General features: G+C 37.1%; 2 protein-coding genes across 10 annotated transcripts in view; one reads left to right on the top strand and one right to left on the bottom strand.

The window, feature by feature from the left end:
- The window catches only part of LOC135222961 (homeotic protein ultrabithorax-like), a 1,489,261-nt gene that overhangs the window by 188,171 nt on the left and 1,273,590 nt on the right, over nt 1-27,500 (bottom strand). The gene's annotated exons all lie outside the window — the stretch shown is intronic.
- LOC135223188 (splicing factor, arginine/serine-rich 19-like) overlaps nt 21,797-27,500 on the top strand; it is a 15,049-nt gene continuing 9,345 nt past the window's right edge. Inside the window, exons 1-3 of the mRNA XM_064261691.1 lie at nt 21,797-21,891; nt 21,976-22,099; nt 24,212-24,328. Of these exons, the coding sequence (XP_064117761.1) occupies nt 21,797-21,891; nt 21,976-22,099; nt 24,212-24,328 (336 nt within the window). The remainder of the gene's footprint in view (nt 21,892-21,975; nt 22,100-24,211; nt 24,329-27,500) is intronic.

Below are 27,500 nucleotides of genomic sequence, written 5' to 3'. Positions count from 1 at the left end.
ATCTAGAAGAATAAATAACTGGCCGTCATTTCCCCCTGAAGGCTCTATACATTAAGGTCTCGGCGGGGGATTTTCGCCCAGTGATATATATTTATCGAAACTTAGGAAGCGACAAAAAAAAAGACAAAAAATAAAAGATAAAAAAAAATAAAAAATAAAATACACTCGGTTCTAAACAATCTCGGGTTGCGTATGAAATGTATATAAATTGGGATGGATGTATGAACGCCAAGATAAATGGACCGCGGTCCGGCTGGCTGGCTGCATTAGCTGAGAGAGAGAGAGAGAGAGAGAGAGAGAGAGAGAGAGAGAGAGAGAGAGCTGTTCATTAGAATGAAGTAAAGACGAGGTAAAGGAAACACAAAAATAAGAGACATTCACTTATTAGAAAACTTAAAAATAAAATTTATTAATACATGATCAGCGTGCGTTGAAATTAAGGTCTGCAATAAGTTAAATGCCTCGACTACAAAATACATGACATAATCCACCGCTATTGTGGGAGTAATGAAAATAGTTACTAACCGTATATAATATTGCAAATAGTTATTAACCGTATATAATACTGACAGTAGTTATTAACCGTATATAATACTGAAAACAGTTATAAACCGTGTATGATACTGAAAATAGTTACTAACCGTATATAATAATGAAAATAGTTACTAACAGTTTATAATACTGAAAATGGTTATTAACCAGATATAATACTCAAAATAGTTACTAACCGTATATAATACCGTAAACTGTTACTAACTGTATAATACTGAAAATAGTTATTAATAGTTTATAATACTGAAAATAGTTATTAACAGTTTATAATACTGAAAATAGTTATTAACCGCATATAATACCGAAAATAGTTATTAACCGTACACAGTACTGAAAACAGTTATTTATCGAATACTGGATATAGTTATTAACCGTATATAATAATGAAAACAGTTACTAACACTTTATAATACTGAAAATAGTTACTAACCGTTGATAAGATGTTGGAATGTCTGTAGCAATTCTTTAGGCTTGATGGAGAATATAATCTAGGCCTGATACTTGTCCACCCCCAACGTCTCTCTCTCTCTCTCTCTCTCTCTCTCTCTCTCTCTCTCTCTCTCACAAAATCATTCGCGTGATTATACATACAAGCGACGCACGCACCCACATTACATAACACCATACAATCTAATTGAGTCATAAGCATGCGTTATGTAATTAAATTACGCTTAAAAGGGAAGGAGAATCGAGCAGGTTCTAGAAAGCTCTCTCTTTTTTATATACATATTTCTAATACATATTTACTCTTAATACCAATGTGGATTTCTTCATTATATTTCGTTTCACTGACTCGTGAGATTATGAGATTATATGAATTATCATTATTATATTATTATTATTTTAATGGTATGTAAATCATTGTTTTTTTTTATATAACTGTACTATTTTCTGCTGCCTCTATTCTATATGCGTATTATTATTATTATTATTATTATTATTATTATTATTATTATTATTATTATTATTATTATTATTATTATTATTATTATTATTATTATTATTATTAAAACCAGTCGGGGACAATCAATATCTAGCTGAAATAAAGAAACTATTATTATAATTATTATAATTATCATTATTATTAGTATTAGTATTATTATTATTATAATCAAACCCAGTCGGACTCAATTAGTATCTAGACGTGAGGGGGATGATACAATCCTAGCTGAAATGAAGATATTATTATTATTATTATTATTATTATTATTATTATTAGACCGAGTCGGGCTCAATCAGCATCTAGACGTGAATAGTAATAACTCTAGAAGAAAGACGAGGAACCAACCATCGCACCCACGTCCCTCTTGGCCTTTCTAGATCAGGTGTAAGTAGGGCCTCGCCAGCCAGTTTCTGAAACAAATTATCCCTCCACTAAATGCTAGCACTCGGCATACGTCCCCCCAGCAATAAATCGTAGGGCCCTGTGACTTCCTCCTTCCACCTTCCCCCCCGGCGACTCAACGGGCGTACCACGGCCCATTAGGGGCAGGCCCAAAACTCGCCCTTACGACGGGCGGCCGTATAGGTCCGCCGCCGAAGGAGGCGACTCGGGGTCCACATCTATCATCCTCTTGCCCGATTCGGCGTAAGTTTGAGGTCGGTGGGACTCGAACGCGGACCGAGGCCGTTGGACTACTGAGGAGGTGGAGGAGGGTGGGAGGCGGGAGGGCGGGGGGGGGGGGGGGGGTAGAGTAGCGAGCGGCCTTCGACTTGGAGGACACGGATCCGATAAGGAGGAAGGGGGTTGGAGGGGAAGGGGATGGAGAGGGAAGTCGTCTTCTTATCTCCTTTCAGTGGGGCTATTTCTGAATCGGAGAAAAAGTAGCAATGGGCATAAAAAAAATGGCATGTTTTAGGTATGTGAACTTATTAATATGTTTATAACTACATGAATACATATACATACAAATACACGCAGAGGTAGAGTGAATTAGATATTAAAGGACATTTGTAGCTCTATGTATATATATATATGTATGTATGTATGTATGTATGTATGCATGTATATCAATGACATAGCACGTCACCGCCACACCAAAATATAATAACAGTGCACACACAGACACACACACACACACACACACCGACCTTATCGGTCGAAGAGAGTCTTTCTGACCAAACGCAAGGGGGTTCATCATCCCTGGGTAAACAAACCCACATTGGGCCGAATATAAAAGCAAACATCATTACAGTTTGTTTGCTCGTCTTCATAAATTTATGACAAGACCGCAGAGAGAGAGAGAGAGAAGAGAGAGAGAGAGAGAGAGAGAGAGAGAGAGGTGTTTGGAGGAGACTTCAAACACGGGCTAGTATTACTCTGGGGGCCTTGAATTGTCACTCCGTGTTTGCGTCCGAAGTCATATCTCCTGAAGGCTACACAGATGCATAGGAGCACAGTACACACTATACATTGTACATACATTGTACTTTAATGAAACGAACGCACGCGAACGTAAAAACAAGACGTGGATTCGTAAAGTATGCGAATGTCGCATAAACCGTGTTTAGCTCCACTATTACAGGGAATACAACACAGACAGATAGGTGTAGATGGACTGATAACCTGCTCTGGCGATAAACCACTCCTCTTTGAATATTGTTCAAATGCACAAAATTCATCATATTTCAACGCGTAATCTTAAGCTGTTACATAATCTAATAGGCATCTACAATTTGTTTACATTCAAAGCGATGAATAATAAATAATATTTTGCAAAAATATCCGACAACATTCTCCTGGTCACTATTTTCATCGGCAAGTCCTTTAGATTAATGACGAATAAAATAAATTAATCATAAATGAAATGAAAATAATATCGCAGCTAAATTTCATATAATCCTCCTATACGGTCTCGTGACCGCCAGCGTCAGCGTACATACATCAATCCTTCACTATCTCCTCAGCCCTCATCACCATTATCGCCGACTCCCATTGACAGGACGAACTTTCTCCCCTCTCTCTCTCTCTCACTCTCTCAACTCCCATCTTCACGAAACACACACACACACACACCCGACCGGCCACACCCACAGGCGTGACGTCACAAGTCTCCCTGGGCGATGGTTGGTCGAGAAACCCCCATAATCATTTGTCAAATGTCTTGGCACTGCACCATACAAGGGAAGGGGTGCCAACTCGTCCAGTTTTACTCGCTACTACCTCCTACTCCTCAGACTTACTCGCTATATTTATGTAAGAAAGGCTCTCTATAGTGCGGTCTGCCCCATCTTGGCACCGACGATTTAGCTCAAGAGAAGGCAGAATTAAATATTGTCGAGGAATGAGTTGGTGTTTTTGTTTCATTTTCTCTCTCTCTCTCTCTCGCGTTATGTCGGCAGGACGATTCTACCGCCCTGCAAATACAGTACAATGTCCTAAATACTTGTTGCTAAATACTGTTGCCCTTTTTTTTTACCCAGTTTTCTTAATTATCTAAGCAAGTAAATCGTCCACCTAAAAAACAGTCGTAGTAACTTAAATTCTTAGCTACGATAAAATGAAGTCTTCGCATCTCTGCAAAATCTCCATTTCGTAAAATTATCTCAGACGGAAGCAGCGGATATTACACGATGGAATAGAGCAATTTGCACATCGGTAAAATCTCCATTTCGTAGAAATGATCTCTTAAACAGATGTGGAGGATGAAACCCAACAGAATCAAGTATTTGCATCACTCAAAAATTAAGCACTTGCATCACTGTTAAAAATCTCCATTTCGCAATATCACCTTTTGGCTACCAATGACGCAATCCCATACTGAAAATTGTCTATATACGAATTCGCCATCCTATTTTACCCAGTGCCAGAGACCAAGGTCTCTCTGATCATGCAACTTTATAGCCCACATTATCAGTGTCACTTCGCGGTTTATAAGGAGCTGCCAAAATACGTCATCGGCCCTCTTACGCTTATAAAGTGTTTGCTGGCATGACGTCACCGGATTGTGTGCACAAAATGGGTCAAGAAACCGTTAGCAAAGTCAGTCTCTCTCTCTCTCTCTCTCTCTCTCTCTCTCTCTCTCTCTCTCTCTCTCAGGCGTGAGTGATTGAGGTTTGATTATACTATATTTAATGCGGCAAAGAAAATGTTTATTTGGGAGATGATAATAATAATAATAATAATAATAATAATAATAATAATAATAATAATAATAATAATAATAATAATAAAACCTCTGAAATGACAAAAAAAAGTCTCAAATGTTTTGAGAATTCTTATGAAAAGTTCCTCCCCTGCAAATAATATAATAATAATAACCTAATAATAATAATAATAACAATAATAATAATAATAATAATAATAATCAAAATAATAATAATAATAATAATAATCAACCTCCTTAAGGAAAAGGAAAAGCCTGGAAAAGCAAATCATGGTGACGAGATCTGACTTGAGTAAACTGAAAGAGATGGCAGAAAAAAGGCTAAGAAGCAAGAAAACAAGGGAGGAACTCAACGAGAAATACAAAGTACAAGAGAGGCAACCTCCTTGGAAAAGGCGCCTGGAAAAGCAAATCATGGTGACGAGATCTGACTTGAGTAAACTGAAAGAGATGGCAGAAAAAAGGCTAAGAAGCAAGAAACAAGGGAGGACTCAACGAGAAATACAAAGTACAAGAGAGGGGACTAAAACAACACAATAGAAGATGTAAAACAGAGGCTTAAGCCAAAGCACACAGATCCAACGGTGACAGCAGGAATAAGGGATACCAACAGAAACAAACTATTCGGAACCAACCAGAAAAGACTATACAGCCAACTAAGAGGGGAAGACAACCACCAGAAATTCCTGAAGCCGAACCAAGTAAGAGACTCTGGAAAACATATGGAGCATCGGTATCACACAACAAACATGCAACATGGCTCCAGCAAGTCAAGGAAGAAGAAACAGGGAGACTAAAACAAAGATTCACAGACATCACGACAGACACAGTCAGACACCAACCTAAAGAAAATGCCCAACTGGAAAGCCCAGGTCCCGATGAAGTCCATGGATACTGGCTCAAAAACTTCAAGGCCCTACACCCACGAATAGCAGAACAACTCCGCATTGTATCTCAAATCAACCAAGCACCCAAATGGATGACCACAGGAAGAACATCTTAGTACAAAAAAAAGACAAGAGTAAGGGAAATATAGCCAGTAAACTACAGGCCTATCACCTGCCTACCAAATAATGTGGAAGTTACTAAACAGGTATCATCAGTGAAAGGCTATACAACTACCTAGAGGAGACAAACACCATCCCCCCACCACAGAAAGGCTGCAGAAGGAAGTGTAGGGGCACAAAAGACCAGCTCCTGATAGACAAATGGTAATGAAGAACAGTAGGAGAAGGAAAACCAACCTAAGCATGGCATGGATAGACTATAAGAAAGCCTTCGACATGATACCACACACATGGCTAATAGAATGCCTGAAAATATATGGGGCAGAGGAAAATACCATCAGCTTCCTCAAAAATACAATGCGAAACTGGAATAAAATACTTACAAGCTCTGGAATAAGACTAGCAGAGGTTAATATCAGGCGAGGGATCTTTCCAGGGCTACTCACTGTCCCCCCACTACTCTTCGTAGTAGCCATGATTCCCATGACAAAAGTACTACAGAAGATGGATGCCGGGTACCAACTCAAGAAAAGAGGCAACAAAATCAACCATCTGATGTTCATGGACGACATCAAGCTGTATGGTAAGAGCATCAAGGAAATAGATACCCTAATCCAGACTGTAAGGATTGTATCTGGGGACATCAGGATGGAGTTTGGAATAGAAAAATGCGCCTTAGTCAAACATACAAAAAGGCAAAGTAACGAGAACTGAAGGGATAAAGCTACCAGATGGGAGCAACATCAAACACATAGATGAGACAGGATACAAATACCTGGAATAATGGAAGGAGGAGATATAAAAACACCAAGAGATGAAGGACACGATCAGGAAAGAATATATGCAGAGACTCAAGGCGATACTCAAGTCAAAACTCACGCCGGAAATATGATAAAAGCCATAAACACGGGGGCAGTGCCAGTAATCAGATACAGCGCAGGAATAGTGGAATGGACGAAGGCAGAACTCCGCAGCATAGATCAGAAAACCAGGAAACAAATGACAATACACAAAGCACTACACCCAAGAGCAAATACGGACAGACTATACATAACAAACGAAAGGAAGGAGGGAGAGGACTACTAAGTATAGAGGACTGCGTCAACATCGAAAACAGAGCACTGGGGGCAATATCTGAAAACCAGTGAAGACGAGTGGCTAAAGAGTGCATGGGAAGAAGGACTAATAAAAGTAGACGAAGACCCAGAAATATACAGAGACAGGAGAAAGACAGAAAGAACAGAGGACTGCACAACAAACCAATGCACGGACAATACATGAGACAGACTAAAGAACTAGCCAGCGATGACAATTGGCAATGGCTACAGAGGGGAGAGCTAAAGAAGGAAACTGAAGGAATGATAACAGCGGCACAAGATCAGGCCCTAAGAACCAGATATGTTCAAAGTACGATAGACGGAAATAACATCTCTCCCATATGTAGGAAGTGCAATACGAAAAGTGAAACCATAAACCACATAGCAAGTGAATGCCCGGCACTTGCACAGAACCAGTACAAAAAGAGGCATGATTCAGTAGCAAAAAGCCCTCCACTGGAGCCTGTGCAAGAAACATCAGCTACTTGCAGTAATAAGTGGTACGAGCACCAACCTGAAGGAGTGATAGAAAACGATCAGGCAAAGATCCTCTGGGACTATGGTATCAGAACGGATAGGGTGATACGTGCAAACAGACCAGACGTGACGTTGATTGACAAGGTCAAGAAGAAAGTATCACTCATCGATGTCGCAATACCATGGGACACCAGAGTTTGAAGAGAAAGAGAGGGAAAATTGGATAAGTATCAAGATCTGAAAATAGAAATAAGAAGGATATGGGAAATGCCAGTGGAAATCGTACCCGTAATCATAGGAGCACTAGGCACGATCCCAAGATCCTGAAAAGGAATCTAGAAAAACTAGAAGCTGAAGTAGCTCCAGGACTCATGCAGAAGAGTGTGATCCTAGAAACGGCACACATAGTAAGAAGAGTGATGGACTCCTAGGAGGCAGGATGCAACCCGGAACCCCACACTATATACCACCCAGTCGAATTGGAGGACTGTGATAGAACAAAAAAAAAAAAAAAAAAAAAAAAAAATAATAATAATAATAATAATAACTCAACGGGAATATCCCAAAATTCGCCGTCTCGTCCACGGGCCAACAAATTCACAACTCCCATGGGCTATAGAACCGTCCCATAGTCATGGGCAAAAGACTGAACGCCCCCCCCCCCTCCCCCCCCCCTTCCCCGCATCTTCCCCACCATCCATCCAGTGACTGAGACTGAATGCATTCTCGTCCATTAGCGTACTTGATTATACATATTAGGAGTCTTGTTCGAGAATCAGCGGTAATGGAAGAACAACGCAACAGTGTTATAAACATTTGATTTATGGGGGCTGGGTCCCCCACTCCCGTCACCCATTAACATGAGGACCTGTTACTCTTTAAGGTAGAGGGGGGCGGGTGTCAGATATGTATGGGTCGCCCATTACAGTATCATTTCACTTAATCCCATGCTGTACCTCTTTTAACTTTTGCTTTTTTTAATGTTTCAAGATTCTTTATTTGTTTCATTCGTTTGTATATTTACTCATTCTTTTAATTATTCTTTATATAATATTTATATTTTTGCCCTTCGTTTCATGTTAGCAAACCACAACCAGACTGGTAGAAAATATTCACAAATTTGTTTTCACAAGTATTACCAAATCTATAATGTCACTTCACAAAACAATGTATCACTGGAATAATAATAATAATAATAATAATAATAATAATAATAATAATAATAATAATAATAATAATAATAATAATAATAATAAATATTTTGTTAGAGAGGATGGCAGCATTAGTGGAACTGATTTTATGATAAGAAGAAAATAATAAGAGGAATTGAAAAAAACCATATATAAAATCAATTCCACTGATGATGCCATCCTCTTCAACAAACGTGTTTGAGAGAAGGTCTCCTACCTTCAAACAATAATAATAATAATAATAATAATAATAATAATAATAATAATAATAATAATACTGAGCATGAAGAAATAAAAGCAATGCGATAACACCGTCACAAACAACACCAATCGTAATTATTATGAAAATTCAGTTACTAATTATAAATGACGCCGACAGAAGTGACAGATTCATTAGCCCATACACGAGCATTATTATTCCAACGCGGAAATGTTTCCACCTTTCGATAATTAGGCCAACAATAAATACTGCCAGCCACGGTACAGGTACCATAGATTTATGCATACAGCCGTAAGAGAAAAATTTATTTTTTTCTTATTATTCACCGACGATTATAATGACATACAGAAATGTTATTTTCAGAATGAAGTTGCGATTACGCAACCAAATGGCCTGCAAAATATTATTATCATTATTGTTATTATCATAATTGTTATTATTATATTATTATTATTATTATTATTATTATTATCATTATCATTATTATTATTATTATCATCATCATATTATTATTATTATTATTATTATTATTTTGTTTTTTTGTTTTTTTTTTTTTTTTTTTTTTTTTTTTTTTTTTTTTTTTTTGCTGCTATCACCAGTCCTCCAATTCGACTGGGTGGTATTATAGTGTGGGGTCCGGGTTGCATCCTGCCTCCTTAGGAGTCCATCACTTTTCTTACTATGTGTGCCGTTTCTAGATCACACTCTTCTGCATGAGTCTGGAGCTACTTCAGCCTCTAGTTTTTTCTAGATTCCTTTTCAGGGATCTTGGGATCGTGCCTAGTGCTCCTATGATTATGGGTACGATTTCCACTGGCATATTCCATATCCTTCTTATTTCTATTTTCAGATCTTGATACTTATCCATTTTTTCCCTCTCTTTCTCTTCAACTCTGGTGTCCCATGGTAAAATTATTATTATTATTATTATTATTATTATTATTATTATTATTATTATTATTATTATTATTATTATTATTATTATTATTATTTATTTATTTTTTTTTTGATCTCAAGAAGAAATGAAGTTACACAAACCGACACGTGAAAGATCGTAAATTAAATTTAATCTTATAATAAATAAGGAAGGAAATCTAATAAATATGTAATAATGTGATAAATAAAAAAGAATAAATATGTAACATTGTAATAAGTAAAGAAGAAAAGACCTAAAAATAGGCTTGGACACCAGGAATAAGGGGACGCCAAGGAAATGATTAAACGCGAAAGGGCATAGATTTCCATTATGCCTAAGTTTGAAAGAACTCCCCCACCCGTTCGGGGCCCTTCTCCCCGCCTCCCCACGTTAGGCCTTCGTAGAATCAGGTAACAGAAAGCTTGCCTATACTTATCGATTGCCCCATTTCATGGAACTTCTACGCTATTTTTTGTCTTAATAATTTTTCTTATAAGAGAGAGAGAGAGGAGAGAGAGAGAGAGAGAGAGAGAGAGAGAGAGAGAGAGAGAGAGAGAAATTAAAAATGTCTAAAGTGAACTAATAAAACTCTGGAGAGAGAACGAGAGGGAGAGAGAGAGAGAGACTTCAACTATTAAAGTGAATAATAAAACTCAGGAAGAAAAGATAAGAGAGAGAGAGAGAGAGAGGGACGAGAGAGGAGAGAGAGAGAGAGAGAGAGAGAGAGAGAGAGAGAGACTTCAACTATTAAAGTGAAATAATAAAACTCAGGAAGAAAAGATAAGAGTAAGAGAGAGAGAGAGAGAGAGAGAGAGAGAGAGAGAGAGAGAGAGAGAGAGAGAGAGAGAGAGTAGATAAAGGCGCTCAATAAATCACCCCTTTTTATCAGCGGAGTCTTCTGGTCGTATTAAGGGACTATAGGGGCTGAAGAAACAAAGGTGACCTCCGAAAATTTTGATGAGTCTTGACGGGCCGTTCTATAGCGGGATATCCCGGGGTGTATGGGGGCGGCCGAGCGGAAGAAGCGACAATCTGCCCTTAAACATTACTCTGGACCCCATTTTTCATGGGTGAACTGGAGAAAAAAAAAATAATAATAAAAATTTAGGGGAGGGGAGAGGGGAGGGGAGAGAAGGAGGGAAGGAGGGCGATGTCGTGGCACTAAGAAGGGCCGAAAAGTGAGGGGGGAAATGACCCTAGGTCATTCGTTAGTTCCCCCAAACTTGAGGGAAGAAGGGGTCATCAATTTTTTTTTTTTTTTTTTTTTTTTTTGCGAGATATTTTGTGTGCTACTAGCTTGAGCGAGGCCATGGTCGAAAGTTAATTATTTTCATTTAAATAATATATAACTGAACAGCTAAACGATATATAGAAATACAGCTGGCTGCAAAATGAGCTATATAATACAACAATAAAATACTCTATTTCTAGTAATTAATCCATGTAATTATAAGTTAATCTTAAAAAACAATTGTCCTTTTTAAAAAAGTAAATAGACAAAAAACTAGCTCCTACTCTCTCTCTCTCTCTCTCTCTCTCTCTCTCTCTCTCTCTCTCTCTCCATATATATATAAATAAATAAATATAAATATATATAAATATATATATATATATTATATATATATATATATATATATATAATATATATATATATATATATATATATATTATGTATATATATGCATATACACATATACACATAAATACACATATACATTACCTCGAAAGCTAAAACCTTATCATTAACCAAACGATGCTTCTCCCCTTTTAAAACAAACCGTCCCGTGACAGTTATTCGAGGCCCGCCATCAATAACTGCAGTTCTGTCCAAGCAGGAACATTAACAAAGATCGGTGCTTGCGAAGGCAGCACGCTACCCGTTAAGGCTGACTTTTGAATATTGGGGCCTATGCATCAACGGCATAAGGGTCCGCTTGATGTTTTATTACCGTTGTTGCATGTGGGATGTTGCAGTGGGATGTTGATGATGTTCAGGTTATTTTCGTTTTTGCTAATAATAATAATAATAATAATAATAATAATAATAATAATAATAATAATAATAATAATAATAATAATAATAATTAATTAGAAGCCTAAATAGTGTTAAAATCTTAATATGGGGTTAATATTACAGCCTCGTTACAGAGGTTCCTTAGTTCAATAATAATAATAATAATAATAATAATAATAATAATAATAATAATAATAATAATATAATAATAATAATAATAATGAAGAGCTTCATTAAACAGAATGGCCGTCTGGGTCTCTCTGAGTTTGAATTACAGTTTCTCAATGTCTCGAACGAGTTCCTTCGTAGAAGCAGGTAAATCATATACTGATGTAATAATAATAATAATAATAATAATAATCAATAATAATAATAATAATAATAATAATAATAATAATAAACAATAATAATAATAATAATAATTTCCAAGAACACTTCCAGCAACAACACCAGTCAGTACAAAGCAGAGACAATGACAAAGACAATATAATATGCGCCATCAATATGCTCTTAGTCCGTGAAAGCACAATACTACTACTATTCGATTCAGCCTTAAACGCGAAGCTATACGAACCAGCCGCTTAGAACTCGCTTTTAAAAATGGAACCCTCAGTCTTAATAGCTGTGAAATACTCGATTCCATTAATAGCGTTTTGGAATCCATTCTTCCCTGTCACCTCTAACTAGAATCCCCCCCCCCCCACACCCCTTCCGCCAGCCAAACCAGCGCCATCCCCCACCCCCCCTACAATTGATCATCAAAAGTCCCTTTTATCGCCGAGGTGAGATTAGCCCCCCTCCCCCACCCACCCCCCCCTCCACCATTTAAAGCGTTTTAGTCTGCGGTTTTTACCGACAATTACAAATGCCGGCCGTTGGTCGATTAAGTGCCATTTGATTTTATCCGTGCATAATTCAAGTGACGCCAAAGTACACTCACTCTCTCACTCTCACCAACAAACACACACATACACACACACGAACAAGCGCCTAAGCTATCTCGATTTCTGTCTCTTTTTCTCTACATTAATCTACAAAAAAAAAAAATGATACATAGACAGAGAGACTCCCTTTGTGACGAATGGAATTGAAAGATATTAGGAGAAATGTAATATAACTTACGTTCTTGTTAATGCACACATATGATAGAGAGAGAGAGAGAGAGAGAGAGAGAGAGAGAGAGAGATTAAAATTTTCAGTTGGAAAAAATAAATCTGAGAGAGAGACAAACTCCTGAAATAGTAAGTTGAAATAATAAAACTCAGAGAGAGAGAGAGAGAGAGAAGAGAGAGAGAGAGAGAGAGAGAGAGAGACTGGCACATGATGCCCACAACCCAACGGCCTTTGTGGGTCCGTCATCCTGAGAGATTAAGCCGTGTGATGCATGGCCTTGTGTTTTTCATTTTCTCCACCATCGATTTATTTCTTTTTTCCTTTGAAATTTACATTCATAATCCCTCTTTTTTCCCCGTCATTTCTTTTTCATAATCTTGCACGTTTTATATTGAAGGTTTATGATGAAGGTGTTAGATAAAACCAAAGAACTATCTAATAGTAAGACATCCAAGCATGTCTGTGTATATATTTGTGTGTGTTGGGGGTTTAATGCACTGCTGATGAGCCTTCTGTTTGAGTGTATGAATTAGCTAATGTCCTGGAAGATCTCTGCACAAGAGGTTCATCCACAATTCAGCGGATAAATCATAAATGCATCAGTAATCGCTGTCCTATTTTAACTATAAGCATCTCCCTAACAATTCATTTCCATTTTTATTACGTTTATTCATCTCCCTTTATCTTCGTCTATTCTATTCTTATAAGTCTCTCTCTCTCTCTCTCTCTCTCTCTCTCTCTCTCTCTCTCTCTCACAAAAGGAGAATCTGGTCCTAAGTCAGCAGGACGGATATTTTTTATCATGGTCCTTATTTTTTTTTTCATTGGTCTTAAGTCAGTCACTATCATAAATTATCGTCATATATTCTTCATAAATCATATGACGACTCTAGGTTAGTATCCAGTGGGGATGAATGACATTTTCGTAACACCTAAATCACTACTGCGTTACAAGTAACAACTCTTCAATATTCTGATGTTGATAATAAACCGTCAACGGTAAACAATTATAGTTTGGTATCTTTTCTATTTGTAAAGTTAATGTAAAAATACACATATATCAAAAATTAAATGCGCATCAGGCTCTCTGCCAATTTTTTTTTCGGGTAACCTCCCCCCAAACACACACACGCACATATATTCTCAGAGAGAGAGAGAGAGAGAGAGAGAGAGAGAGAGAGAGAGAGAGAGAGAGAGAGAATGTGGCCTTGAGCCGACATCAAGAATATGCTTGCACGTAAGCTAACTATATAACCACACGCATACAATGAATAAATATTCATAACAAAAACGAATGATAATAATAATGATAATGATAGTAATAACATGCTTACATACATACATACATACATACATACATACATACAAAGAGAGAGTGAGAGAGAGAGAATGCGTGGCATCTGTACTACGTGGCCTTGAACTTATGTAGAGAATATTATTACTTATACGCCAAAGCTGTAATTAAGCGCATATAGAAAATTACCATACAAAACAAAAGAATAATAATAATAATAATAATAATAAATAATAATAATAATAATAATAAAAAGAAAACCGACAATACCAGCCGACGATGCCCCAGAGAAGCAACGAGTATACCCAGCATAAAGTCTTTAGATACCCAGACGAAAGTGAAAGTAAAACGGTTAGTGAGGGCGAAGGTGGAGCAGCAGATAAGGCAAAACTGACAAAACGTGGGCGTGGCGACGGACACACCCACCAGCCCACCAAAGGGCGGGCGAGTGGGTTCACCACTCACTCAATCGTGTCGATGAAACGCTCGAGTTCATAACGTCTCTCTCTCTCTCTCTCTCTCTCTCTCTCTCTCTCTCATCTCTCTCTCTCTCCCTTTTTGTACTTCCCCGGCCAGTTTTAATCTTTTAATTTTACATCTAAATATGCCTTAATTTTTTAATGGGTTTCAATTACGTTTTAGTTAATAATAATAATAATAATAATAATAATAATAATAATAATAATAATAATAATAATAATAATAATAATAATAATAATAATTATATTAATTACTATTATTATATATTATATTATTATTATTATTATTATTATTATTATTATTACTATTATTACTATTATTATCCTTATTATTATTAATTTTTATTTTTTTCCTTCGGTTTTAATTTCAATATTTCCCTCCTACTTTTTAATTTAATAATAATAATAATAATAATAATAATAATAATAATAATAATAATAATAATAATAATAATAATATCCTTCATTTCAACTCAGGCCCGTCTACAGGAATATGCAAAGCAGACAAAATACAATGGACAAAACTTACGATAGAGGAAGTAAAATAAGTCTGTGATAATCGCTATTTCTGGGAATCTATAAACCGTTTAGAATAACTTTTTTAAATAGAAATAGAAGTAATTGTTTAAGACGAAAGACGATCTTCGAATCGCCATCCTGCGAAGACGACCCGGCCACATGTGTCCGCATACCTCTCCCCCCACACCCCCCTTAATACGCAATGATGCATAGCCGAGCGCAAAACAGCGCATTTGCCGCATAAATATAAAACTCAAGCCCTATCAAAACACACTAAATCAAGCGAGACAGAAGAGCAATGAAGAAAAAAAAAAGCAGACTATGAAACACCATCTTCACTCCGCGACTCCAGAAATCCGAGAAGGGAGGTCTCCTGCTGTTGCCATCAGCAGATCGTCCCGTTTACACGAGCAGGCAGGGTGCGACTGTTATGGCTGCTTGGTGGCAGCTCGTCGACGTAACGGGGTAGCGCAAGGCTATAATCCCCGAGTGTTTATGGAGGTCTCTCCGGTAGCTGCTTCTTCGGCTATCGGTTTAGCTCGCGATCATGTAGTCGATGTAAGGGGGGAAAAGAGAAGTGAAAAACCGGGGAGGGGGAGAGACGAGGAGGGGGAAGGTTTAGCTCGTGATCGTGTAGTCGATGAAAGGGGGGAAAAGAGAAGTGAAAAACCGGGGAAGGGGTGAGACGAGAAGGAGGGAAAAGGGGGGAGAAGGAGGGAAAAGGGAGAAGAGGGAAAAATGGGGAGGGGGAGGGAAAAGTGGGGCTCAGCTCCCGATGACGGACAAGAACAACTTCCCGTTGCAGGTGGCGGTACAAGCGTGATCAGAGTGATTGAGTTGATTTAAAAGGGCCATTCAGCGGGTTTGCGTAGAGTGTAGGGGCGGAGCCTGAACCGTGATTTTTGAGTTAAGAGAAATTTAAAGCGTGATAAAGCGTGATTGCTTGAGAATGGATGGTTACGGGGTGCATTTCGTCATGCGAGCAGCGCTTGCGAGCAGAGGTCAGCGTGTTTGTTTGTTTTTGACACTTCTGAATTTTGCAATAAAGTGCGTTAGAATATCAGTAGAAACCATCGTCTGATCATAAAATTTCAAATTAATCGTCATTAATATTATTTTCCCTTTTCCATAACTATATTAGAGGATATTACAACTCGCCCTAACTAAAAAAATAAAATAAACAAATAAACAAAAATACCAGCAAGGACCACGACTAGGAGTGCCCATTTCAAGTTAATCGTCATTAATATTATTTTCCCTTTTCCATAACTATATTAGAGGAGTTATTACCAACGGTCCCTGCCCTAACCTAAAAAAATAAAATAAATAAATAAATACAAATACCAGCAAGGACCACCAGGGTCATCCTTATCCACGGGCCCCTTAAATAAATGTCAAGACCGCTAAAAATGGAATTTCTAACAACCATTTAGGCTAGGCGGCTCCACAGCGTGCGTGTGTCTCCCTTCAACTCCTCCAAATAAAACTGTCAAGGTATTAAGTGCTAGAATCGTTCAGAGAGCTAACCACCAGGTCACTCTGAGTGACTTTAAGGGGCGGTTCGTCTTCCTATCTCTCTCATTCTTCCTTTCTCTTTTCCTTCTTCTTACATCCCCCTCCCCTAATTCCTTCTCTTTTCCCTCTTCTTACCTCCCCCTCCCCCATTCCTTTCTATTTTCCCTCCTCTTAAATCCCCCTCCCCCCATTCCTTTCTCTTTTCCCTCTTTTATATTCCCCCTCACCCCATTGCTTTCTTTTTTCCATCTTCTTAAATCCCCTCCCCCCTTTGCTTTCTCTTTTCCCTCCTCTTACATCCCCCTCCCACATTCCTTTCTTTTTTCCCTCTCCTTACCTCCTTCTCCCCCATTCCTTCCTCTTTTCCCTCTCCTTACCTCCTTCCTTCCTTTCTTTCCATCCCCCTCCGCTCATTCCAATTTCTTTTCCCTCTCCTTACCGAAGTCGTACATTTCCTCTCTCTTCTTCCCCCCCCCTCTCCTTACCGCCCTCCTCCTTCCCCTCCCCCCTCTCGCATGACCCTCCAAAGAAGACGAGCAGAAGGTGTCCGTCGTAAAATCCGAGAAAGAGCCTGTTGCTGCTGCTGGCTGCTGCTGTTGGGGGTCGCCGTTACCCCGACCTAGTCAACTACCATATAGCTAACCTGTGTCGTTTTTAAGATCCGCTGAAAGAGCGTATCGCATAATCTGGGATCACACGCCGCGTGTAAAACCAGTCGTTTTCCCGAGAGTCATAACAAACATTTTGATGTCGAGCAGCACTTGGGGAGAGGACTGACGGCCAATAACTGTCGCTTGGGAATCTTTACTGCATCGTTGGGGGAAGTATATAGTAGTGGTAGTAGTGGGAGCTCTCTCAGGACGAGCTCTTTTTTCGCTGGGGTTCGTGTCTTTCCCGGATTTCTTCAGTCGCTCTTCCACGTATTTTCCTCCGACGTCAACCCGTAAATAGCGATTTCATTCCCGGGATGATGGTGAATTACGTCGTCCAAAACTGTTGTTATAATCAGCCGCCTCAAAAATCTGATCTATATTTTTTTCGTTACGAAATTATTCGTTCGGATAAGAGGGACACTCCATAGCTCACCTCTGGAAATGTCCACACTAGCGAACGAAAGGTAACGAAACGAATAGTGCATGACAATTTGTCGAAATAATACGAACGTGATGAACTGTGGACTATATTCGATCTCCCTTAAAAATTATAATAAATAAATAAATAAAAATAACAGTTTCCACAACTTCCCAAGTCTGGAGTCGAAAATTACTTTCGTATTTTAATTTGTAATAATTATTTCTTTTGTCGATTAATTATCTCGGAATATTACACGATTCTGTAACGGTACTTCTATATGAATATGTACATGCTTAATTATCACTATAATGTGTACAGTATTTGAAACTACATATCCTAATATACAGGCATCTATATAAGCAGGTGTACATTCTTGTAGTACAATTATCACAGTAATATGCACTGTATTTGAAACTACGTACAGATATACACGTATATCATCACTGTAATATAATATGTGTGTATAATTATCACTGTAATATATTCAGTACATGAATCTATAATTCCTAACGTACAGGTACACATATAAGCAAGAGTAAGTATACCTATAAATATCACTGTAATATGTACAGTATACTTAAAACTGTAAGTCTTCACCATTAAACGAATTACGTGAAAGATTTGATGGAAATAATAATGCATTTAACTGGGTCTCTTTCTGAAGGTAAATTTCTTCTCCCACCCACGATCTGAAGTCAAGTCCCCCCCACGCCCCCACCAAGCAGGGCCCCCTCCCGAAAATCTACTGGCCATAGCTCTTGTAACTGGTGGAGCGGCTTCCGTCCAGCCACAGTGCCACTTGTTGATCACTGGAGAGAGAGAGAGAGAGAGAGAGAGAGAGAGAGAGAGAGAGAGAGAGAGAGGTGCTTGGGATGATAAAGATCCCCCTTAACTATCTCGCTCTTTCTCTCACTCTCAATCTCTCACTTCCCCTTACTGAACAGTAAGTGTTTGTGGTTTGAAAGAATTTTTATAAATTTTTTATCGAGTATTTGTTCGGTGACAAATAAGAAAAGGAATGATGTAAGAGAGAATAATAATAATAATAATAATAATAATAATAATAATAATAATAAAATAATAATAATAATAATTATTATTATTATTATTATTATTATTATTATTATTATTATTATTATTAGTATCATTATTATTATTATTATGCAAAAAGAGAAATGAAAACCTTCACAATACAAAAAATAAATAACAGTTAACTTACATTTTGGAAACACATTCTTGAATATAGTTGTTACCCACCTGTAAATATATAAAAAAAATACATTAATATATACAAAACAGATACATACGAATAAATGTAAAGGAAAAATGACAGAATTAATACTATTAAATCCAATTAAACGGAAATAAAATGTATTTACTGAGAGTTTGCATATAGATTCTTCACACCAAGTTATTTTGAGTATTCATTGCTGTTATGGAAAATACATTGAATACTATTTGTCAAACTACATTTAATACTGTTTACTAAACCAACTTCTTTCCTCCAATCAGCATCATAATGAGATGCACATGTCAAAGCTTCATTCTCGATGACACTTTCCAATCTCTCATGCCCCATACCCACTTTTGTTCCTCCTCACCCACTGGGTATATCGTCTGACGCTGGCATGCGGGATTATGCAACATCTGGCATCTCTCCTATTGAGCGACTGATATGGGCATAATGTATTTCGTGTGATTATGAAACGCCATTCGTTACCAGTTATGAAAATATTGGTGGTTTGGCTTATCAAGACACAATGCAAATATAACTTCAGTTTATATATGTGTGTATATATAAGATAAGATATATATATTATATATATATATATATATATATATATATATATATAATATATACAATATATAATATATATAATTATATATAATGTATAATAATTTACACACACACACAAATATATATATATATATATATATATATATCTATATATATATATATATATATATATAATGTATATGTATATTATGAATACATGACATATTTGCTCTGCACAATTCATCGAGATGTGAAAAAACTCTTTAAAATTTAAAGCAAGATGTATAAAAAAAAAATCTCTACACAATAGCATTTTGTCGTAAGTTATTTACGGTTTTTAATGTTACCTCAAAGTATTATGCTCGTGTTTTTTATTTCATTTTATATCTTCTTAATATACAAATTACAATCATTAATGAATTTACACTATTCACTTGATATTTAACTTTCATATACACGTTAATATGTCTCATGCCTTCACGTCTTTTTTTTTTTCCATCGATAAAAATCTTGTCTATGGAAGTTGCCTATGACTTATTAATGGCCTTTCTGGCTATTCCTTAACCATGAGTGCAAATTATGAATAACGGTAACCAATTAAATAATCGTTGGTTTTGTTATTATCTACTCAGCAGAAAAGTACTGATTTTGACAGATACACACACATATATACATATAATCCGCCCATGAGAAAAGTGTAATTATCTTTGCAAATAAAAATGAATTACATATATACTGTGAAATCATCTGTATACACACGTGGTACACTCACACACACATACACACGCACATATAGTATATATATACACACACACACGCACACACATATAAATATACACACACACGTCCGTCTGTACGAATGAGTAAATACACACAGAAAGCGCGCGATTCCACGTAATTGCTATTGTATTCCACTTGGTGTAGCCTGTGTCCATTAAGCACGAACTTGGAAACCCTACACCATTCTCCGCCAAGAAGGGGGGGGGGGTAGGGTGGGTGCGGGGTGGGGGGGCATGTGGAAGGCAATAGGGGGGTGGAGGGAAGAGGAAGGAAAGAACGGCGAAGGAGGTCTGGATTGGAAGAAAAGTGGTAGGATTGTGGGGAATAATGGGGGTTGGGGGAAGGGGGAGGGGGGTGAGATGATGGGGTAGGGGGAAGGGGAAGGGAAGGAAGGGAAGGGAGGGGAGAGGAGAGTCCTGGGTCTAATGTGTGTGTGTGTGCGTGTGTGTTTTAAAGTGACTCTCGTAACCTCTTCAGCCACTTCAAGGCTCTATTACTACCCTTCTCTCTTATTGGGATTCATGGCTCGAAGCGAGACAGACAGACAGACAGACAGGAGCAGTAGCAGTAACACTATATACTGGCTTAGTAGGCTGATGTTGCTGTTACTTGTACCTGACTCTTTTTTTTTTTTTTTGTTTTTTTTTTTTTTTTTTTTTTTTTTTCCTTTTTTTTATACTCGGTGCGACGTGGGAGGGAATTTCAGAGAAAGAGAGAGAGAGAGGGAGAGAGAGAGAGAGAGATGGAATGAATGGGATAAGACGATTGTCTGTACATATATTTATTATGTATGTATGTATACATACTTTCATCCACTTGATAAGTATTAAAAAGGTTCGTGGTTCGAGCCCCCAGCCTGTCTCTTGTCGACTAAGAACTGCTTATACATACATACAAGCACATATATGTGTATATATAAGTGTATGTATGTATGTATGTATGTATATGTATATGTATATGTATATATATATATATATATATATATCTATATATATATATATATATATATAGGATATATATATATATATATATATATATATCGCGTTGAAACAAAATAGTTATAACTGGCTCTCAGCATGTATCTGTGGACTAATCCAACGCCCTGCCTCATAGATGTTGAATGGAGGTCACCTATCCAATCACTGGCCTTACCCGACGTTGCCAAATTAAGCAAAACCTCTGTGACAGTGGAAGTATTTCGGCGCCCACAGTATTAATTAAGACGACCAACTTAAACTGCTATATTGCATTCATGTTGTTGAATGTTGATACCCAGGAAATGAATTGACCCTAGAAACATATTCAGTCAATTTTAGGTAGGACATAGAAGTGCATAATAATGGACATCTAAGAAAACTCGCTAAATAATCAAGTTCGCGAGAGATTTTTCATTTTACAAAAAAAAAAAAATATAATATATAAAAATAAATTAAAAAATAAATATGAAAATATTGTGACAATGAAACTTTATCTTGGATTTACCTTTTACAAAACAAAACAAAAACAAAAAATCGCTAAATAATCAAGTTCGCGAGAGATTTTTTATTTGACAAAAAAAATTATTAAATAAATAAAAATTAAAAAATAAATTAAAAAATGTCGTGACAATGAGACTTTATTTTGGATTTACCTTTTACAAAAAAAAATAAAAATAAAAAAAGCTGACATGAGGAACGCAGAATTGCTGCAGGAGGAGGAGGAGGAGGAGGAGGAGGAGGAGGAGGAGGAGGAGGAGGAGGAGGAGGAGGAGGAGGAGGCGACGTGAGGAAAGTGTCACTTGATGATTCATCGCTTGCGTTTCAATTCGATACGTGGAGAAATCAGCGATTCTGGTCCTTACAACAGCAAAGGACGGAAGACAAAGAGGAGGAAAGAGGAGGAAATAGGAGGAGGAGGAGGAGGAGGAGGAGGATTGGGGGTCTTGAGGGCGACGCAGCGACGTGTTGCGGATAGGAAAATGGACCATAATGTGGACTATAATTACACAGCTCATAATTAATGAGCTCATTGCGTTTAATTATTATTCTGGTGTGCGGATGGTTGAGGTGTGAGAGACTGTTGTGAGAGAGAGAGAGAGAGAGAGAGAGAGAGAGAGAAGCCAGTGGAGATGAGGCAAAAAGTACAATGAGTATATACCAGAGAGAGAGAGAGAGAGAGAGAGAGAGAGAGAGAGAGAGAGAGAGAGAGAGATAAAAAGCCAATGGGGATGAAGCAAAGTACAAGGAGTGTATGACAAGGCAACGAAGAGAGAGAGAGAGAGAGAGAGAGAGAGAGTTAGGTAGGTTTTGCAACACACTAAGCTAAATCGTACCATTGTTGCATGACAAGACTAAAACCAGTTTGACATATCTTTGGGAAAAGAGAGAGAGAGAGAGAGAGAGAGAGAGAGAGAGAGAGACGAGAGAGAGAGAGAGAGAGAGAGATTCGGCTGCTTTCTGCTTTTGCGTTTAAGCTGCCGCGTGATGGATGTCCGTGAGAAACACAAGCGAACAGCTGTTGTTGTTGGTGCCTTTTGGCAAAGCTTTAACTAGATGTTAATAGTGTTAGGAAGAAAGACAAAATAAATAAATAAATTAATACATAAACATATATATATATATATATATATATATATATATCAATATATATATATATATATATATATATATATGTGTGTGTGTGTGTATAAATTATAAAAAAAATGCTACGATTTCAATAAAGCTTTTAACTAGATGCGAAGTGTGTAAAGAATTAAAAAATTGAAAATAAATTATTAAAAAATGCTACGATTTGAATAAAGCTTTAACTAGATGCGAAGTGTGTAAAAAATTAAAAAAATTAAAATAAATTATTAAAAAATGGTACGATTTGAATATACTTGATATGAGAAAAAATGGTACAGGTTAAAAAAATATATGGCAAAAAAAAAAAAAAAGATGGCACATGTTAAATAAATTCGGTACGAAAAAAAAAATTGTGCAGGTTAAATATATCCGGTATAAGACAAAAAACAATATAATAATAGCTCTGGGTAAATAAAATAATATCAGACAAAAAAAAATAAATTTCAAGTTAATAAACCTGATATATGACTTAGAAATTGTACCTGTTAAATAAATTCGATATACGTCAAAAAGCGGTACGTGTTAATTTAACCCCACTGAGAGAGGAAAACAAACAAACAAACAAAAAAAACAAATAAAAACGTACAGGTTAAACAAACCTGATTCACGAAAAAAACGTTTCGGGTTAAATAAACCCGATATTAGACAATAAATGATAGAGGTTAAATAAAACTGATATAAAAAAAAAATAAACGTGAATCTATTCTTATATCAGAAACGACAGACCAAAATATTCGCCAGTATTTAATTCTACATTAAATACCCAATCTGAAACCGATTCTACTTCTCCCTAGAGCCAAGGAATGTATGTATTTAATGTACAAGCCTACTTATTAACCTTTCTCATCTGTAATCTCTACATCGAAAACTTTGAATATTGTCAATCGTATAATAAAATATTAATCACAAACAAGGCATTTCACGAACACTGTATTCTTGAAGACTCATTAACATAACATCATAACTTCCTGCGTGCCACATGCAACAATTATTATCGGTTATAATTTTTTTACCAGACCATATTATCTTCAACAACTTTTACATGAGAGAGAGAGAGAGAGAGAGTTTACGAAAATCTGTTTGTTTGTCCGAAAGCTCGGCAAACTCCTGCCCCCCCCCCCCCACCCCCCCCCCCTCTCCCAGCCCCTTCCACGAAGAGAAAAATGAGCCGCCCTCCCGAAAGCCCTTAGCGATCTCTCTCCTTTCCCTCCCTCGTATTCCTCCTCCTCTTTCCCTCCCTTTCTCTCTCTCTCTAAATAGGCCCTTCAAATTCTCTCTCTCGTCCTTCTCTCTCTCTCTATAGGCCCTGTCAATTCTCCCTCCTCCCTCCCTCAAATTTCCCTCCCTCCATCCTTCCTTCTTCCTATTAAGCCCTGTCAATTCCCTTCCCTCCTAACCCCTCCCTCCCCTTCCTCAACCCTTCCTCAACTCCTCTTCCTCCTTCTCCTTTCCATCACTCTCTTTCTCTCTCTCTATAGGCCCAGTCAATTCTCCCTCCGCCTCCGCCTCCGCCTCCGCCTCCGCCTCCTCCTCCTCCTCCTCCTCAACCCTCGTGCACAGTTGTCATTTTAATTGCCTTCTACTCCTCCTTGTCTGTAATTTTTCTTGCCACGCTCCCAACACGGAAATTAGAATCGGCGTCTCCCGAGCGGACGTAAATAGCAGCAGGAGAGAGAGAGAGAAGAGAGAGAGAGAGAGAGAGAGAGAGAGAGAGAGAGAGAGAGAGAGAGGCAGCTAACGAGAAAAAAACGCATTACCTAGAATGGCGGACACATCCATTATTATGACTTCATTTCTTCCTATTAAGAAAAATATTCGATGTTAAAAATAAACTTTTGAGAGAGAGAGGAGAGAGAGAGAGAGCTGGCGAAGAATATATTAAGAAGGAATGTTGAAATGTTGAATATTACTGTATAATTAGTATAACCTCATTTTTTCATATTAAGAAAGATTTGATGATGATTGGCGTAAGTACATTGAGAGAGAGAGAGAGTCAATCTCATCATATCAAGAAAGAAATCTGATGATCAAAATAAACTGGCGTCAATAAAATGTGTGTGTGTATGAGAGAGAGAGAGAGAGAGAGAGAGAGAGAGAGAGAAAGCATTCTCGCCTCCCTGCTCCCTCCGTTGTTTCATTCTCTCTCCCTCTCCCTCTCTCTCTCTTCTCTCTCCGTCACCCTGTCTACCGGGCGTCTCCAATCCCAGCTATTAATTATGGGAGCCGATATTCGTAGGCATGTTGATCTATGTAAGCATATTCATTAGGGAAGATGCCTGTCGTGGAAGCCTTCACGGATTGATCCTCGCCCCCCCTCCCCCTTTTCTCCCTACTAGGGGCATTCAACTTTCCCTACTCCCTATTTAACGATGACACAGAGATAAATACTCTTGGGCGACGTGCGTGTCTCATACTCTCTCAAGTTTATTCATTTAAATTATGGTATGGCATTCTGTGTACGATACAACAACAACAACAACAACATAATAATAATAATAATAATAATAATAATAATAATAATAATAATAATTAATAATAAAATAATAATAATAACTTTTGCATGAATTCGTATAATATCCAGTGCACTTAATTATAATAATAAAAAAAAAACAGGTACGCTTTTACAAGCAAACGTTTGATTACATAAATTAATTTATGAAAAATCACGTCACGATCTGTGTATGAACCATAAACCCAATAATAATAATAATAATAATAATAATAATAATAATAATAATAATAATAATAATAATAATAATAATAATAATAATAATAATAATAATATTAATAATAATATACCAATTTTGTATTAAATATTAAATTTACTATCATTACATAAACAAATCCGCTTACAAACAAACGCTTGAATACATAAATTAAGTTCTTCCAAAAAAGTATTACGTATGTAAAACCTTTTCATGAAACAAAATGTATCTAAGATTAAATATACACACGCACATTGGAATACAGAGTACCAAGGCTATGTCACAACAACAAACAAATACTATTTTTTTTTTTTTAAAGTCGCCATCTCTTGAAAGATAAGGTCCATTACGCCGTTATGTTCTATCGTCATAGGCGAGCGCACACTGACAAATTCGGTTCCCTAAATTGGACTTCGAGAATAACATCGAACTCACGAGCGAGACTCCTCCTTACAAGATGGGCGCATTCACCAATGTCAGATACCCAATTCTCGGGACCATAAGGAGATATCAGTCAATTTCACCACAGTCATCGAAGCTCTGCCTAATGTCTCTTGACCTTATTTGGCATGAAAGGATGATGAGGGCAGAGAGAGAGAAAAAATAAATAAATGAAAACTTGGAGCTACATACAAAATGGGGTGCGTCTTGGGTAAGAGGTGATATTAAAAGAAAATGAGAAAAAAAATAAATGGACTGCTTTTCATACATACTTTTATATACATATACGTGTATACATACATACAAATATAAAAAACGACGATGAAAGATAATTACAATTTTTAGATGAGGATATAATAGCGATGACGGAAGAGTAAGAGAAAGAATAACATTAATGAAACTTGAAGCCAACTTCAAAATGGTGAGTCTTGGGAGCGCCAAACGTGGATAGAAATATGAAAAAATATAATGAAAGATAATGTAAGGTGTTAGATGAAGAAGATTAATGCTGAGAGAGAGAGAGAGAGAGAGAGAGAGAGAGAGAGAGAGAGAGAGAGAGAGAGAGCTCTAAAAGTCAGATAATAATTAAACCAGATTACCTAAATATAGTTAATTATTATTTCAGAACCTGAGCATACACGAGGAGAAAGAATATGAACAAACGTAATGCGCTAAATTGAAAAAAATTTCAGTAACGGAAAGAGAGAAAGAGAGATAAAGAGAAGAAGCGAGAACCCTCCACAGGTCAAGAGTAAAAATACATATATGTACACATACAACCGGTTATTTACTAAATGTTATTGACGCTCATTTTCAAACCTGACCATACATGAACGTAGGGAATATCTTACACGGCCTCCATTTATATATTATAGGATCAGCTTCCATCTAAATAGGAACAAGCGTCCTTCGCCCCCTCGCTACCATACACAGGAGTGAATAGGATATTCGGCAAAATAGAGAGCTTGAAGAAGAACCGATACTAAACAGGTATCCACGAAACGGGGCGACAAGGTCGAAAGTCCCGTTGAGAGACGAGCAAATATTCGCCCTTATGGACGACATGTTGCTTGTTCACTTCCTCTCCTCTTAATTAATATGCGAATGATACTCGGTGATAAATGGGGTGTTTAGATTCTCCAAATACCTCGCCATTATCCACTAAATGAAATATTATCCACGACCCTTAAATATACGTCTTTGTCTCGTTCCTAATTTTACGGATTTGCGAATGAATTAGGTGGGACGTTAAACTACAGACTCAGCGTTTTGACGAGATACTACAAGACTTTGCCGAGATTTTTTGACACGGAGAAAGAATATATCTTTTAAAAATTATATAAACAAATAAGGAAAGAAACGAAAATGGTAAAAATATTACTTTGATCTCTGTAGAAATCTGAAATATATATGTACCCGTTTTAGATTTCTTGTCACGGAGAAAGAATATATATTTTTTTTAAAATTACATAAACAAATAAGGAAAAGAAACGAAAATGGTAAAAATATTACTTTCATCTTTCTGTAGAAATCTGAAATATTGACGGCACGCCAAGCTACCCGTTTCAGATTTCTGACACGGAGAAAGAAAATATGTATATGTATATATATATAAACAAAT

This window comes from Macrobrachium nipponense, chromosome 8 (genome assembly GCF_015104395.2).
Source record: "Macrobrachium nipponense isolate FS-2020 chromosome 8, ASM1510439v2, whole genome shotgun sequence".
NCBI lineage: Eukaryota > Metazoa > Arthropoda > Malacostraca > Decapoda > Palaemonidae > Macrobrachium > Macrobrachium nipponense.
Note: the sequence above shows the minus strand (reverse complement) of the source record. Positions and strands in the feature narration are given on the sequence as shown.